Source organism: Carcharhinus amblyrhynchos, chromosome 11, assembly GCF_965287045.1.
Source record: "Carcharhinus amblyrhynchos chromosome 11, sCarAmb.v2.hapA, whole genome shotgun sequence".
NCBI lineage: Eukaryota > Metazoa > Chordata > Chondrichthyes > Carcharhiniformes > Carcharhinidae > Carcharhinus > Carcharhinus amblyrhynchos.
Window position 1 is genome coordinate 62,635,567 of NC_137334.1, and position 17,405 is coordinate 62,652,971.

At 41.5% G+C, this 17,405-nt stretch overlaps 1 protein-coding gene across 1 annotated transcript in view; it reads right to left on the reverse strand.

The window, feature by feature from the left end:
* Positions 1–17,405, reverse strand: part of cfap221 (cilia and flagella associated protein 221) — a 121,184-nt gene that overhangs the window by 80,924 nt on the left and 22,855 nt on the right. Inside the window, exons 3-6 of the mRNA XM_080199266.1 lie at positions 16,468–16,568; positions 7,376–7,462; positions 6,087–6,182; positions 4,823–4,923 (exon numbers count right to left, since the gene is read on the reverse strand). Of these exons, the coding sequence (XP_080055392.1) occupies positions 4,823–4,923; positions 6,087–6,182; positions 7,376–7,462; positions 16,468–16,568 (385 nt within the window). The remainder of the gene's footprint in view (positions 1–4,822; positions 4,924–6,086; positions 6,183–7,375; positions 7,463–16,467; positions 16,569–17,405) is intronic.

Genomic DNA, 17,405 nt, shown 5'->3' on the forward strand with positions numbered 1-17,405 from the left:
GCGTAATGTTTCTGCTGGAACTAGTTGGCTGTATGAAGAAAACTCTGAGCCTGTCTCTCTTGGCAATCTTTCTGGAACTGTTTCTACCCTCTGCTCCAAATTTACCAGGTCATTGTCACTATCAGTTCCTCAAAAATGAGGATGATATCACCCAGGGTTCATGGTTTCTGTGTCCTCAGTTGACTCAACAGGCCAATCCTGGAGTCATTGGTCTTTGGATAGAGAGGATAAAAGTTCCCTGAGGAAGGAGATTTCTCGAGCCAGCGTTCTGCTCTCTCTCCTTCCACTTTCCTTGTTTCTCCGCAGCAAAGTTTATGCCTTCAATTTCCAACTGTGTTGCGGCTTTTGGATGAGGTGTCTTCACATGGCATGGTTTGCTTGAGCCACTTGTTAACGCCTGAACAGGTAATCAGTAGCTTGTTCTCTAATCCTCTCCATGTCAAGGGGTTGGCAAATAGGACTGCCACTTAAACTGGCTGTTGTCCCTCTGGCAGTGGGACCCAGCTGGACAACCTAATGCTGTGTCAGAATGAATTCAGTCTCTCTTATCACATTCATGTAGGAATGTCTATAGTACTTATCTCTGTTACATACATAGCTTCAAAGGCTGGCTCATTAACTGAGGGATGCTTTTCTGGATTCTGCATCACAGAGACAGATGACCTCTGTTTTTCCTTTATTGTCAGCAGCTGCTTGGTTTGCATTGAAGATATCGCTTGTGGTGTTTGGCTGGTCAGATACAGCAGGGCACAACCTTGCAGAATGGCTGGAGAGGGCAAGAGGAACTATGAGCTCTCTTCTCACTGTAACAATTCACGTACTGGGATTTTCCAGCCCTGTTGTAGCGGCACTCACTGCAGGAGATTCGGCAGCCCAGCTGAAAGCCCATTGACTTCTTCTAGGAGCAGACAATCCTGGCAGCAGATGGTATTGGAAAAATTCTACTCATTGTCTCTCTTGTCTGTCCCCTAGCCCTAGAAAAGCTTTATTTAAGCTCAAAGGAAAACTTTGCTCATCACGTGTACTCCATTCCCAACCTGGCTAGTTACCAATATAGTCACAGCAAATCGGGAAACCCTCAACCCAAGTCCCTTGTGTAAAGTGATTAAATTATATGGCCAGTGTAGTTCCCTTCTCAGCCAGGGTCCATTGTCCAAAGTGATTTGAATCTAATGGCTTGGTCCACTCCCAACTGAAAAACATTATGTCTGAACGTCTATGAGTTTTTTAAATTCATTTTGGGACATGGGCATGGTTGGCTGGCCAACATTTATTGTCCAATCCTAGCTGGCAGAAAGCAGTTGACAATCAACTGTATTGCTATGGCTCCAGAGTCACATGTAGGCCAGACCAGGTAAGGATGGCAGATTTCCTCCCCTAAAGGACATGCGTGAACCAGATGTTTTTTTTTCTGACAATCAATAATGGTTTCATGCTCATCTGTAGACTTGTTGTTCAATCATGTTGGGGGTGTAGTTGAGTTGAGTCTGGGGATTAGTGGTGAGAAAGAGAGTCAGATCAGGTTGTTTGGGTAGTCAGATCGGGGAGTGGTGGGAACACAGGTAGGCAAGTTGGAGCAGTGAGGGGGGGGTGTGCAACGATGGGATGGGAGTCAATTGTTGTGCTCAGTTCAGTTACTGAACTGAGTTAGACCAGGTATTGATCAATATAACATTTTCAGGGTAATCATGCAGGTAAGTCTGGCTCATGTTTCTGACACTGAGTACAGCGCTGGAAACATTCGTGGAGGTGCCAGGCAAAACAAATCAACCCATCGAAGTTCCCAGGCAATTTCAGAATGTGTGTGCGTCATGACTGCCACTGGGCCCTGACACACATTTCCCAGCTTACGCCAAATCTCCAATGATTGGAATACTGGAAGGATTAGGCCATTCTCTCTATGTTCCTTTGCAACTTTTCATCCTATCTGCACTCCTATTGTTTCTCCCGACTAATCTGCAAACCTGGATGTGCAACTCCCTATTCCCTCATTCACCTCATTAATAAACCTGGATAACTGTTGCTCACTCTAATGCCTAAATCTTCTTGTTCTACCATGGGAATCATCACTGGTGGGATGGACAATTTGATGGACAAGCAAAAGGTCTGTTGATTTGGGTGGGAATTTCTGGTCCTGGGCAGGCGGGATTCGAAAATGTCATCCTCAGTCTACAAATTCCTCCAAAACTCCATAGGTTTTGTCCTCCTTTACATTAGCCTTTTTCCTCTTTTAAGTTGTAAGCCACAAAGTCTTCCCCATATATTTTTGAGCAAGCTTTCAGTCATTGCTAAATCTTCTGACTCAGTTGGTAGTGCTCTCTTCTTGAAGATAATGGTCTGAGTTCAAGCGTACTTCAGGAAAGACTAAACTGAGACTCCAGTTCATCAGGGAGGGAGTGCTTCATGAACAAAAGTGTTGTGTTTCAGATGAGATTCTAAACCAAAACTCTGTAGCCTGTTCAGCTGAAGTGCCCTTTGTTGAAAGAACTGTTTGTATGTTGCTGTGGTACAGATGACCACAGATCTCCTGATACAATTTAAAGAAGAACAGCGAGGTCTTTTTGTGTCTTGGCCATCATTACAATCTCATGTCATTTTACCTACTGTTTCTGCTGTTGGAAATTCCATGTTTGCCTTAAGCAAAAAAAAGTTACTATTTGATGTACTTGACAATTCAAAGATGTATCTCTTTGATTAGAATTAAGGACAAATAATGGTGCCCCATTACTAGGTGTACTCTATAGGAGAGTAAATAGGTGGACAGATAAATGAGCAAATTTGGAGGCAAATTGCATGAGGGGGCTAAGGTATTCAGAGAAATGGCAATTATCCTAATATTGACTTGGAAAATAATAGTATGAAGCCAAAGAGGCGAAAGGATATCTGAAATAAGAACAGAAAAGGCTGGAGGAACTCAACAGGTCAGACAGCATCTGTGGAGAGGAGAGTTAATGTTTCAGTTTGATAAACTTTCATCAGAATCAAAATGTGTACAAGAGGACTATCTTAATCAGTGTGTTTCCAGCCTAATGAGGAATGAAGCAGTGTTGAATCTAGATTTCAGCAATGAAATGGGGCAAGTGGAGCACATATCTTTGATAGAGCATTTGGGAACCAGGGATCACAACATCATTAGATTTAGAATAGCTATGGAAAAAGGAAAGGGGAAAAATCAAATCTGAAAATATGAAACTATCGGAGGGCTAATTTCAGTGAATTAAATGGGGAATAAGTCCAAAAAAATTAGAAACAAAGATTGGCAGGCGCAACAGTAATTGATCAATGAGAGGCAATCAAAGATTAGAAGATTCTCAGACAAATTAGAAGATTCACACGAGGGGAAAGGAAAGGCAGCCAAAGCTAGAGATTGCTGAATGACTGATGATACAGAGGTTAAAATGAAACAGGAAATCGAACATTACAACAAATGTCATGCTTTTAATTCAATAGAGAACGAAGCTGAAAGGTACATGGGGTGAACTGAGGCAGGAAATAAGACGAACAAAGAGAGTGCAGGAGAATAGGTTAGTGGATTACATAAAAGGAAAGCCAGAAGTTTTTCATAAACATATACACAGTAAAAGGAAGGACCTTGACACTAACAATCTTCCTGTGGAGCAAAGATTCTGGTTGTAGAATTAAATGAGTATTTTCCATGTCTTCCTGAGCTGCCAATGCCATGGTAAAGAGGAAGCAGCAGAGAAATTAGATGGGATACAACTAGGCAAAGTGTTCTTGAGGGGTGGCAACACTTAGAAGATCAGCCCATCAGGATTAATGCACTCAAGGATGCTGGGAAAGTGAAGGTGAAAATTGCTGAGGCTCTGGCCACAATTGTGCAATCCTTGTTAAATATGGAGTGGTCCTAGAGGCCTGGAGAATAGCTAATGTTAAGAGAAATACCAGGGACAAATGCATAGAAGTTTTTGAAAGTGACAGGGCAAGTTGAGAAGGCTTTTAAAAAGGCATACCTCAGCCTTATACACAGGAGAACGGGGAACAAAAGCAAGGAAGTTACACTTACAAAGGGCAATTTTCCAGACAGGAAATACTACTTTCACCAATATTTCTTGCAATACTTTCCATTAGCAGGCTCCAGGAGCTATACGGCCTATTCCTGCTCCTATTTCTTATGTTTACTTGTTAGCAACACACAATGTAAACAATCTTATTCTCTGTATCATCGTTCTTTTGGCAATTATTTCAAAATGTTGCCCACAAGTTGCCAATTCATAGGATGATGGAGATACTTTTTCCTATTTACCTCATCAAAATCATTCATAATTTTGAACATGTGGGGCTAATATATCAAAGGAGATGAAAACAGAACAAATTTGATGATGTCCATCATTGTGATGACTTCCATTCAATATGCAAGTGGGCCACAATGGAAATCAAACATTTTGCATAGAAATGTACAGTAAATGAGATCAATATGTGATTCTTTCATCCTTTGTCAGATCTGCTTGCAACATTTAAATATGAACACGAGATATGCGAATGTGAACTATCAGCTACAAAAACACAACTTTGTATAGCCTGTTGATATCAGAACACCAGTTGAAACAAAGCAATCAAGATGACATACACCATCATTCAGCCAGTAATAACAGGAAAATTTGATAATGAAGGGATACAGTGTAAGCCAGCCACCATATATGCAATGACACATGACTATTCACCAAGAAGAGATGCCACTTCTAATTTACTGAGGAGCAGCCACCACATTGTATCATATTCAAGTAATATCCAACTCAAAAAGCAGAAAGTTTAACTCAACTGTGAAGATTTTCAGTAATTAAAAGTAATATTATAAACTTACCTTTGCCCAAGAAGGACATCATTTATAGTTAAGAAAGTGGGAAACTCCACTATATTTGCAACCGGATAAGCATGCACAGGAACAAGTAGAGTCTCATCTTCCTGCAAAATATTACAGTAATTATAGTGTTAAAATGAGGAAACTCAAAAGATGTCGCAGTCCCCCAATAATTTGCAACCTAACGAACCTTAACATAGAGTTATAACGTGTGAAAACAAGTAGCTACAATGAGAGTGCCTGTTATAGTTTAAGCTAGAGGCATTCTAACATTCGTTCACTTGTTTTGCAAATGAAAAACCTACAATAAGTCTCAAATTGTAGTAGTCAATGTGAATATCATTGCATCAATTATATATTTTTCTTTGTCTTTTTGCTTCAGTTTGCCACAGAGAAAGAAGAAAAATGAATCAGGAATAGAGTTACTTTGAGATAACTACATTCTTGTTATGGTCTCTCAGAATGGTCCTCATAGCCACTCCTGGGCCCAAGGATTTCCGCCAGTTCCTCACATAATATTATGTGCAAGGTAATGGAACTCTGACCATCTATATTATCATACATGCATAGCTTTGTCACCCTGGTAACATTGACAATTAAGTTCAATTAATTACTAAGCAGTCCAATGGGTGCAGCTATCTCTTCAACTTGACTTTCTATTGCACATGCTGTGAAACCCAAGTGCATAAGATTACCTTAGTGCTCACACACCTTTTGTCATGATCTAGTCAGATCAATGACTTGATTCTTAATCATATCATGGTCTTTGCATCCACATGCTCCTAATACCATTCTATGCTAAAACAAACAGGTAGTGTCACTGACCTATAATAGATGGTTTTTGGTGAGCAACACAGACTGAAAAATGGGGTGAGTTGCAATAGGTCAGCGAGATGTCAGGCTAAAGGCACAGGAGGCAGGTAAGAATAAAAAGACCACATAGCCACAGAAAGGTTTTCATTTCTTCAAATTCTACTTCTAATTTACAATCTGTTTTGCATTGCATCACATAAACTTTGGCAACTGCCTTATTCTAGCAAGCATCATCTAAATGATCAAGGCATGTCTATTCTCAATTTATTTTCCATAGAGAAAGATAGACAAATAAATACATGGGCATTATTGTACTGAGTCATCATATGGTTCTCAAGCATAACTCAGGTAAAAATGAAAACAAGATTAGACCAACATTACCATCAGGAATGTGGACCAAAACAAAACTCAGATTGTACAATAGACATCAGTGGAAAATAATTTACAGACTCACCTTACAATGAATGCGAATGCTGTCATAGTAATATCGCCATTCATCTGGACAGAAATCAACAGTAACTTTAAATGACATTCCAGGGACCAGATGATTCTGTGAGATAAATTACAAGACACATAAAAATCTAAAATAAGTTGGTAATACAGCACTACATAAAAGAGCTTTATTGTTCAACGCAATTCTTAGTTAATGCTCAACTTAAGCATTGAAAATCAGTTGGTACTACATTGCACAATATACAGTTCTTTCATGATGATGATCAGATTTGAAATCAGGGCAGACTGAATAAAGTTTCCTCTCTAATATCTGGGCATCTATTTTTCAGTAGAACATTTCACATTCCCTCACCATATCTCCTATTTGGCTTCTTTTCCTAAAGCACATCCCACCTTAACCACCATGTTGCCGCATTGCACCCATCACCAAATCCAACGTCAGTCTTTTCATCTATTTCTCAAACTCCTCCACCACATTCAAACTTCAACCCATCTCCGTGCCTCCCAGTTTTCTTCAAGGACTTATATAACTATTCATCACAGATCTCTTTCCTCATCTAATGATTCTAATATCAAATTCTTTTCACTTGTGTTCCTTTTCAATCTCTGCCATATTTTTAGTGATTCTGCAAGTGAATCTACACTGTTCCATTAGTCAATTTCCTTGTCTTCCCTTTTCTTAAGTTCACTCTAAATTTATTTCCCTGCATCACCATCTTTCTGTAGAATGTATCCCTAGTCCTAATCTCCATATCACTGTCTATCCCTGTCTCAAATTCCCACATGATATCATGCTCCTACTACCTGCCCCAGAACAAGTTGCCATCCACTCCAGATAATGTTAACATTTCTGTTGATGTCCTTATCAATTTTCTATCTTTCTCATATATAATGCCCTTGTGCCTTTATCCAATTCCAGATAGTTGTGAATCCCCACTATCCCCAGCAGCCATTTCTAGCGCCTTGATTCTATTAGCTGCAGGCTGCAGTAAAACTGGCAAATAAGTGGACAATCTATTCTATTCTCTTGATTATTTCAAAGGTGACAATTGTTCCTTTTTAAGGACAGATAGGTTTTTTCATTACCAGATAGATAACTTCATTACAGGATAGATAATAACAAAAATAAATTATACAAACTTTAAGATAATAAAGGTAAAGTTGCACTATGTATCTCAAAGAGACTATGTCAGTGAAAATCTTTTCTCCAAAACATCTCTGCATGATCATAGAAGAGGTACATGGCAAACATACAATCTAATAAAACTAAAAATGAGAAGGAATACTTACCTTTTTGGTATACTTGATATGGAAATATTTTGTTTGTGGTGGCAGAATATGAACATTTGTCGCTGTTGGAGAAATGTTAATCAGTTTCTGTAAAGAAACATTTATTTAAGAATGTTTGCATTTAAAATTTTTATAATAATTTTCAATGTATAGTACAATATCCACGTTATTACTTATTAAATATGCATAGAGTAATCGATTTCTATTTCAGTAAAAACAGACTTGATTTGATTTATTGTCACATGTATTAAAATATAGTAAAAAATATTGCTTCCTGCGTGTTATACAGACAAAGCATTATATACATAGGGAAGGAAAGGAGAGAGTGTAGTATGAAGTGTTACAGTTATAGCTAGGGGGTAGAAAAAGATCAACTTGATATGAGGTAGGTCCATTCAAAAGTCTGATTCCTGCATGGATTAAGCTGTTTTTGAGTCAGTTGCTATGTGTCCTCAGACTTTTGTATCTTTTTCCTGATGGAAGAAGGTGGAAGAAGGTATGTCCGGGATGCGTGGGGTTCTTGATTATGCTGGTTGCTTTTCTGAGGCAGTGGGCAGTGCAGACAGAGCCATGGATGGGAGGCTAGTCTAAGTGATGGACTGGGCTTCATTCGTGATCCTTTGTACTTTATTGAGGTCTTGAACAGAGCAGGAGCCATACCAAGCTGTGATACAACTGGAAAAAATGCTTTCTGTGTACATCTGTAGAGGTTGGTGAGAGTTGTAGTGGACATGCCAAATTTTCTTTGTCTCCTCAGAAAGCAGAGACATTGGTGGGCTTTGATGGGACAAGGATAGATTGTTGGTGATCTGGACACCTAAAAACTTGAAGCTCTCGACTATTTCTACTTCATCCCCATTGATGTAGACAGGGGCGTCCTCTCCACTAGGCTTTCTGAAGTCGATGACTATCTCCTTTGTTTCGTTGATATTGGGAGCAAGGTTATTGTTGTTGCACCAGTTTACAAGATTCTCAGATACATACATTTAAAATCACTTAATTAATACTGACAATAGAGTTTGCAAACACTGGAAACCAATTTTTACCGCAGCTCAATTGTTCATAATTAGTACTTACATTGCAGCGTATGTTTTGTTACAATTTACCTTAAACAATTTGCTTTGCATTTTTTTCAAAATAAGACTAACTAGCTCAATAAAAGCCGTGGAATCGTATTTTCTTAATATGTTTGTTTGTTCAGTTTCCAATTATATATAGTGTTGGAAATAGCAAAATATTGTAATTAGTATGGGAGTGATTCCACCAAAAAAATTCTAAGCGTCGAATTCACGTACAAATTGGAGTAAATCCCACTGGTTTATTCAGCATACGTTTCAAAGTGAATCTCCCACCCTCTATGTACTGAAAAGTGCACTCATGTAAATCACTCCAAAAATTGTGGGTGGGGCCTTTGCCCGCTGAAGAGGCCAGCAGTATAGCACTGAACGAGTCACTGCACTTGCGCCGATCTGTCAGCGCTGGGATTGCGCATGTCCAGTAGCCCCACACTGCTGGCCTTCTGATTGCTGGACAGCTCAATCACTGGCCAGCCCTGCAACCCCTACAACACTGCCCTTCCATACCTCCCATGGCCCAATCACTGGCCTAGCGAACACAGGCCAGCATTGATCCTCCCACCCCCCACGCTGCCTCAATCTCACCCCCACCAGCAGCCCTGATGTCCTGATCTTCCCTCACCCCCACAATGGCAGCCCAAACACCTCCCTTCCCCAACCCCGCTAGGCAGTCCAGTTACCATGCCCACCCCACCCTGATGGCCAGTCCCGATTGCTGGCCTTCCTCCCAGTCCAATTGTAGAGTGGCCACAGGAGGCTCCATTAGGCCCTGACCCCTTGCTTGATGCCTGTCAGTGTCAGGGTGCCCCCTGGGCATTGGCACTTTGCCCCCTAGGCAGTGCCAAGGAGCCCAGGCTGGCAATGCCAAAATGGCCATGCCTGGGGGTAACCCCCGACCCCTGGGATCCTCGATGGCCTCCCCTTCACTTCAGTGGGGTCGGCTGCTAACTCCCCGCAACTGGGGAGCCACAGTAAACCCTGCTTGTGTGAACCACTTCTGGCGGGGTGGGGGGATGCTAGCGAGACCACAGTCCTAATGATACGTTAAATAGATTTAAATGTTGATTTAAATAAATAATGCAGCTCCATGCAGATTTCTGGTGCAGAACTGACAGTGCTGGAAATCTGGTACTCAGAGACTTATGGAGGCTGTAGCACCTAGCGCTACCAAAGCAGCACAGCCGGCTGAGAGAATTACCCCCATATCTTTAGTAAGGATATGATCAATGCAGTAAATCTGAACAGTAGTAGATAGCAGATATTGAAGAGGGTGTGTTAATGAGTTTTAATGAGATTAGTTTTTGAAATTACATACTTCATTGTTCAAAATAAGAACATAAGAAATAGGAGCAGGAGTAGGCCATCTAGCCCTTCGAGCCTGCCCCGCCATTCAATAAGATCATGGCTGATCTGTCGTGGCTCAGTTCCACTTTCCCGCCCTCTCCCCATAACCCTTAATCCCCTCTCTTATCAAAAACCCATCAACCCGCTTCTTAAAAATATTTAGCGAGGCAGCCTCCACCACTTCAACGGGCAGAGAATTCCAGAGATTCACCACCCTTTGAGTGAAGAAGTTCCTCCTCAACTCCGTTCTAAACCGCCTCCCCCTTATCTTGAGGCTGTGCCCCCTAGTCCTACTGTCTTTTTTGAGCGGGAAGAGTCTCTCCACCTCTATCCTATCCATCCCATTCATCATCTTAGCTTTAACTTATAACTCTAATTTAGAGCTATTATAAATTCCAGTGAGTAGTTTATTATTCTGCAACAATATTCAGTAATGATATAGTCTTCATTGATGGTTGCTTCAAAGAACAAAGAACAAAGAACAAAGAACAACACAGCACGGGAAACAGGCCCTTCGGCCCAACGAGCCCGCGCCGCCGTCCTACTATCTCAGTGACCTATTCATGATTTTAGTCTACGTCTAACGTGCGAGGATCAGGGAGGTCCAATTTAGGGACAATTTTAGTACCCAATCAATCAGCCTAAAAGCACATCTTTGGGGGATGTGGGAGGAAACCGGAGCACCCGGAGGAAACCCACGCAACCACGGGGAGAACGTGCAAACTCCCACAGACACAGGCCCAAATCCATGTGTCCGCACAGCAACAGAGATAGTCTCTGAGCTGTCATGTTGCCCTCGAGATGGTCCAGTTTAAGCACACTAACGACATGAAGCAATAGGCAACTCCCGAAGCAACATCCAAGAGCAGCCCACTACAACCTGCCGCCTGCATGCCCCTTGCTGGACTTAAATGCCTGTGGAGACAAAAAAATTCATTATTAAACAGGCAAAGACTAACATTCCTGAGGCAAAATGTATTCCCAAGCCTACAATGTTCAGTAAGGCCTACTATATCCCCCTATATGTAGCCTGCTCATATGGCTGTCTAAGTGACTCTTAAACAACCCTAGCGTGCCTGCTTCCACCACCTTACTCGGCAGTGCATTCCACACCCCCACTACCCTTTGCGTGAAAAACTGCCCTCTAATATTTGTCTTATACCTAGCCCCCCTCACCCTAAGCCCGTGACCCCTCGTTCTATCCATTTCTTGTAGCGGAAAAAGCTTACCACCATTTACTCTATCTATCCCCTTCATAATCTTATAAACCTCTATTAGATCCCCCCTCAGCCGACGTCTCTCAAGGGAAAACAGCCCAAGTTCATCCAATCTTTCCTCGTAAGACAGCCCTTCCATACCAGGCAACATCCTGGTAAATCTCCTCTGCACTCTCTCCAGGATCTCTACATCCTTCCGGTAGTACGGCGACCAGAACTGGACACAGTACTCCAAGTGAGGCCTAACCAATGTTCTATACAACTGCAACATCAAACTCCTACTCTTATATTCTATACCTCTTCCTATGAAGGCTAACATACCATACGCTTTCCTCATCACATTCTGCACCTGTACCGACACCTTCAGGGACTTATGCACTTGCACCCCCAGGTCTCTCTGCGTATCTATACTCCGGATAGTTCTACCTTTTATCGTATAACTCCCCTCCACATTATTCCGGCCAAAGTGCATCACCTCGCATTTCTCCGGATTAAATTCCATTTGCCATCTATCTGCCCAATCTACCAGCCTGTCTATGTCCTGTTGCATTGCCAGGCACTGCTCCTCAGTACCCGCCAATCCAACCATCTTGGTGTCATCAGCAAATTTGCTGATCACACCACCTACCCCCTCTTCCAAGTCATTAATATATACCACAAATAGAAGAGGTCCAAGTACCGAGCCCTGCGGCACACCACTGGTGACAGGCCTCCAATTGGAAAAGGAGCCTTCCACTACTACTCGCTGTCTCCTCCTCCCAAGCCAGTTCTCCACCCATCTACATACCTGGCCTTGTATCCCATGAGCCTTCACCTTTTCTATCAGCCTACCATGAGGGACCTTGTCAAACGCCTTACTGAAATCCATATAGACAACATCAACGGCTTGTCCTTCGTCAACCGTTTTTGTCACCTCTTCAAAAAATTCCACTAGATTCGTAAGGCACGACCTCCCTGTAACGAAGCCATGCTGCGTATCCCTGATCAGATTGCAGCGCTCCAGATGTTCATACATCCTATCCTTGAGGATCCTCTCCATTAGCTTGCCTATAACTGAAGTCAAGCTCACCGGCCTATAATTCCCTGGGTTATCCCGCTGACCCTTCTTAAACAACGGTACTACATTTGCAATGCGCCAATCCTCTGGGACCTCACCTGTGTCCAAAGAAGAGACAAAGATTTGCGTCAGAGGCCCAGCAATTTCATCCCTCACCTCCCTTAACAGCCTGGGATAGATGCCATCAGGCCCTGGAGATTTATCCGTCTTTATACTATCTAAGAGTCCCAACACTTCTTCCCTCGTGATGACTATATCCCTCAACGGATCCTCAAACTCCTCAAGCACAGCACCAGACATCAGGCCCCTCTCCTGCGTGAATACCGACGCAAAGTATTCATTCAGGATCTCCTCCATTCCCCCAGGCTCCAAGCATAGTTCCCCTCCTCTGTCCCTGAGAGGGCCAATCTTCCCTCTAACCATCCTTTTATTTCTAACATAGGAGTAAAATGCCTTAGGATTTTCTTTAATCCTACCCGCCAAAGCCATTTCATGGCCCCTTTTTGCCTTTCTGATGCCCCTTTTAAGTTCTCTCCTACATTCTCTGTATTCTTCTAACGCTATCTCTGTCCTCAAATGCCTAGATCTAATGTACGCCTCCCTCTTCCTCCTGACCAGGTCCTCAATATCCCTAGTTACCCACGGCTCTCTAATCCTACCCTTCCCATCCTTCCTCTTGACCGGCACGTGCCTTTCCTGCAAAGATTTTAGTTTTCCCTTGAGAGACTCCCACATACCCAGCGTCGACCTGCCATCAAGCAGCTTACCCCAGTCCGTATCTTTAAGATCCTGCCTAATCCGGTTGTATCTAGCCCTCCCCCAGTCTAACAGTTTAACTTCAGTAGCTTATTTAATTCTCAGAAGCATTGGTTAAATATAAAAGTTGATCTCCTTTTATTGTGCACCTTCCAAGTCATCTCACTTCTGTCTTTACTCTCTCCTCTCTTTGATTCTTTCTACATCCTCTTCTACCTCTTCTTTCATTTCATTTTGCTCTTTTAAAGGTGCATTCTGTTGTAGGAAGCTTGTTATCATTTTTTATGTCTTAATGAAGTCCTTGTAGCTCTAAGTAGGTTATCTGTGTATGTATTAACTGGAAGGATTATGTAGATATACAATAAAGGGTCCAAGTTGAGAGCTGTTTCCATGCTTGCTTGTATGCATGGCTCTGTGCAATACTAGAATGTCCCCTAGGTAGGGCAATGTGTTCTTTCATTAGCCCTCTATGTTTCAGACACTTATACTACATGTTCTGAATTAAATTTGTTGATGCTATAGAAGGAAAAGGGACTGAAGAGGTTTGGAAATTGGGTAGGTATCTGTGTTCAGAATTTTTTGCAAGGAGAGCGAATAATAACATGGATTGATTGGGCTGAATGGCCTGTTCCCATGTTGTAATTTCTAATATTTTCCTAAAAGACCTCTGCCCATCTCAAAAACCTGAGCCAGGATGTGATGAACCAGAAACGTGATGTGCAGCGTCTGTTTTTTAATGCCGATCAGCTTCTCAAGATTCAAATATGACAGACTGCAAGCTCGTACACATTTCTTACCAGAAGTGTGCCACCTGCCACCATACTGAATAAGATGGATAAGTGTCAATGTAAAAGCAACTGCAAGCTTTGGCAATTACATTGTTAAGCTAATTGCATTGTCAGAGATAGGAGATGATCATTGGCTTAACTTCCCAAAGAAGGTAAGTATGCACAGTGAGACTGTTGGGATTGGGGGAACAATAAGGAGTTTGTAACTCTACTGAGCTTTATGAAGAATAAACTTGCTGAAAGTAAAAAACCAGCTGCTATATTCTTCCTCCACCATATATTATTATTGGTCTTAACACTGTGTTGACATTAGAAGTGGAACTTGGGAATATTTAAAAGGTTTAATACTTTTTTCAAATTTTCCAATGACCTAGTCATTCATTTGCCATATGTTAAACTTGGTACAATGTGATGCCGTATTAATCAGTAAGAGAGCCACCTCATCAATGGTATTTAAAAGGCAGTGAAAACATCTGGAGTTTAAAGTATTTTTGGAATGAAATAGAAGTCAGAAGGGAAGAGGATTAAGTGTATGAAAACACACATGATCTCACCTCCTTTCTGGAGTCACCATTGCCTTGACTCTACTCCTGCCCCAAATGCCAAAAACCCTTTCTTTGAGAGGGTGGCAGAAGAGGTGGCAGGCTCTTCCATCTCCAGTATAAGCCTCCTGTCTTAAGTTGTATGTGACCTCCTCCGGCAAGAAGTAGGGGAATAGATTTATAAGAGTCTTATGAGGTTTGTGGAGAACATGATGATTGAATACTTAATAGTTGATGCACAAGATGTCAGTTTCAAATAAATGGGGATTGCAATATCAAGTCATAGGCAGTACTTGGACTTTGTTTTCTTTCTTTCACCTGTATTATTAGTTTAAAAAACATGATCAAGAGCTTGAGCAAAAGGATATTGATGGGCCTGAGCAGAAGTGGAGTTCTTGCCTTTTTCCAGTTTCTCTGCTTTTAAATCTTTCTTCTCCATTCAGAGATTTGTTCCCTATCCCAATACTCTCTCTCTCCCCCCCATTTTGCATAAACATAGGCATATCCCTTATTTTATTATTTTAGTTCATGATTCCTTTCCCACTCCACAGGTTTTGATTTTGTGAATATTTTGGTATCTTTGGTGTGCAATTGATTTTATTTTTAATGATATATTGTCACTTATTCAGGGAATGTGTCACTGGATAATGATTGGGAAAGTTTTTTTTAGGGAAAGAATGTGACTGGAGAGGAAATTTAAACTGAAGAGAAATGTTTTTGCAGAAATTGACTGATTAACAAAAGAAGCACAACAAACTAAACAATAAAAACCTCTTGAAAACAATAAAAAAATGAAGATGATTGGCTAATGTTTTGATGCAGATAACAGACAAAAACTTTCACAGGTAAAACTGAGATAGCATAGTCAGTTCACACGTGAAGCAAATCCAGTTTACACATGAAGCATAGTCAGTTCACATGGACCATAGTCAGTTCACACGGACCACAGTCAGTTCACACATGAAGCAAATTCAGTTCACACATGAAGCAAGGCAGTTGACGTGGTATACATGGATTTTAGTAAGGCGTTCGATAAGGTTCACCATGGTAGGCTTCTGCAGAAAATGCAGATGTATGGGATTGTGGGTAATCTAGGAAGTTGGATCAGGAATTGGCTATCAGATAGGAGACAGAGGGTGGTGGTGGATGGTAAATATTCATCATGGAGTACAGTTACGAGTGGTGTGCCTCAGGGATCTGTTTTGGGGCCACTGTTGTTTGTAATTTTTATTAATGATCTGGATGAGGGTATAGTTGGGTGGATTAGTAAATTTGCTGATGACACCAAAGTTGGAGGTGTGGTAGATTGTGAGGAAGGGTGTCATAGTCTGCAGGAAGACTTAGATAGATTGCAGAGCTGGGCCGAGAGGTGGCGGATGGAATTTAATGCGGAGAAGTGTGAGGTAATTCACTTTGGTAGGAGCAACAGATGTGTCGAGTATAGGGCTAACGGGAGGACTTTGAATAGTGTGGATGAACAGAGGGATCTAGGTGTGTGTGTACATAGATCCCTGAAAGTTGGGAATCAAGTAGATAAGGTTGTTAAGAAGGCATACGGTGTCTTGGCGTTTATTGGTAGGGGGATTGAATTTAGGAGTCGCAGTGTAATGTTGCAACTGTACACTACTCTAGTGCGGCCGCACTTGGAGTACTGTGTGCAGTTCTGGTCCCCGCATTACAAGAAGGATGTGGAGGCGTTGGAGAGGGTGCAGAGGAGGTTTACTAGGATGTTGCCTGGTATGGTGGGGAGGTCCTATGAGGAGAGACTGAGGGATTTAGGGTTGTTTCCGTTGGAAAGAAGGCGGCTAAGAGGGGATCTTATTGAAACATATAAGATGATTAGAGGTTTAGATAGGGTGGATAGTGATAGCCTTTTTCCTCGGATGGAGAAAGCTAGCACGAGGGGGCATGGCTTTAAATTAAGGGGGGGTAGCTACAGGACGGATGTCAGGGGTAGGTTCTTTACCCAGCGGGTGGTGAGGGATTGGAATGCCCTGCCTGCTGCAGTTGTAAATGCGTCTAGTTTGGGGGCGTTTAAGAGATCTCTGGATAGGTTTATGGACGAAAAGGGATTGGTATAGGCTAGTGGGTCATTGTTTTTGTAACTGGTCGGCGCAACATCGTGGGCCGAAGGGCCTGTTCTGCGCTGTAATGTTCTATGTTCTATGTTCATAGTCAGTTCACATATGAAGTAGTGCTGGAAAGATATGTTGTACAGTTGCACATTACCTTCTACATATTGATAAAGGAGTGAAAAGCAGAGTTCATTTGGCATGTCATTAGAAAGTGTCTTGCTTTTATTTACAGCTTACCAGAATCTGTTGATGATGTTTTCCAATCTCATAACCTCCAAAATGCAACACTGCTGGGAGAGCCTGAATCACATTGTTTCTCTGTAACGTGGCAAAAATCTCTGCAATGAAGTGTGCAAAAATATAAAATAAGAGTTCCCAGAAGAATAAATCCTTTACTACTAAAAATAGACAAGATCACACCAAAAAGTATTTGCAAGCTACAACCTTTATAAATGATACTCAGGATACATAAATGCCACCTATGCAATCTATCTTTCAGCAAATAGCATGGATTTTTGTAGAATCCAGCTGACTCAAACCTTTAAAAATAGTGGATGGCACCCAGATGTGGAAATACAATCCCCATTTCCCCATTTTTGATGGCAAGTGAATCACACAGACAGGAAACATGAACTCAGAAAGGTCTTTTGGCAATAATACTGAATTCAAAGAGTTCCCATTTTGCCTGTTTCAAAGGCTTTAATCTGCAGTGTGGGAATCACATATTGATGGAGGATATGTAAACAATCTTGAGGGGTAATAAAGGTCACGATCTGAAGTTACTTAATTGTCCAGACTCTCAAACATGAAAAACAAGCTGTCAATTACGGATAACCAAATAAACATGCACTACTGGAATGCATTGATTGACAGGCTATCTGGTCTGGCTTAGGAAAAGGAACCATTAGCATCTGTTTCTACTGTTTCAACAGATTTAACTGTTAACATTTTCTGAATGTCGTTATTATGATGGCTGAACCCATTATGAATGCTTGGCTGAGTTTCAAAAGTTCTAAAACACTGAACTCAGCAAGGGGCTGAATTCACATTCTGATTTATAGTTTTAAGTGGCTATTAACAGATTAGTGTTTTTGATGTTTGAATAGAAGTTCATTTGTTTTTCTTATAACAGATTGACCATTTGGAGGAATTTAAATTGTTTGAAAGGATTTCAT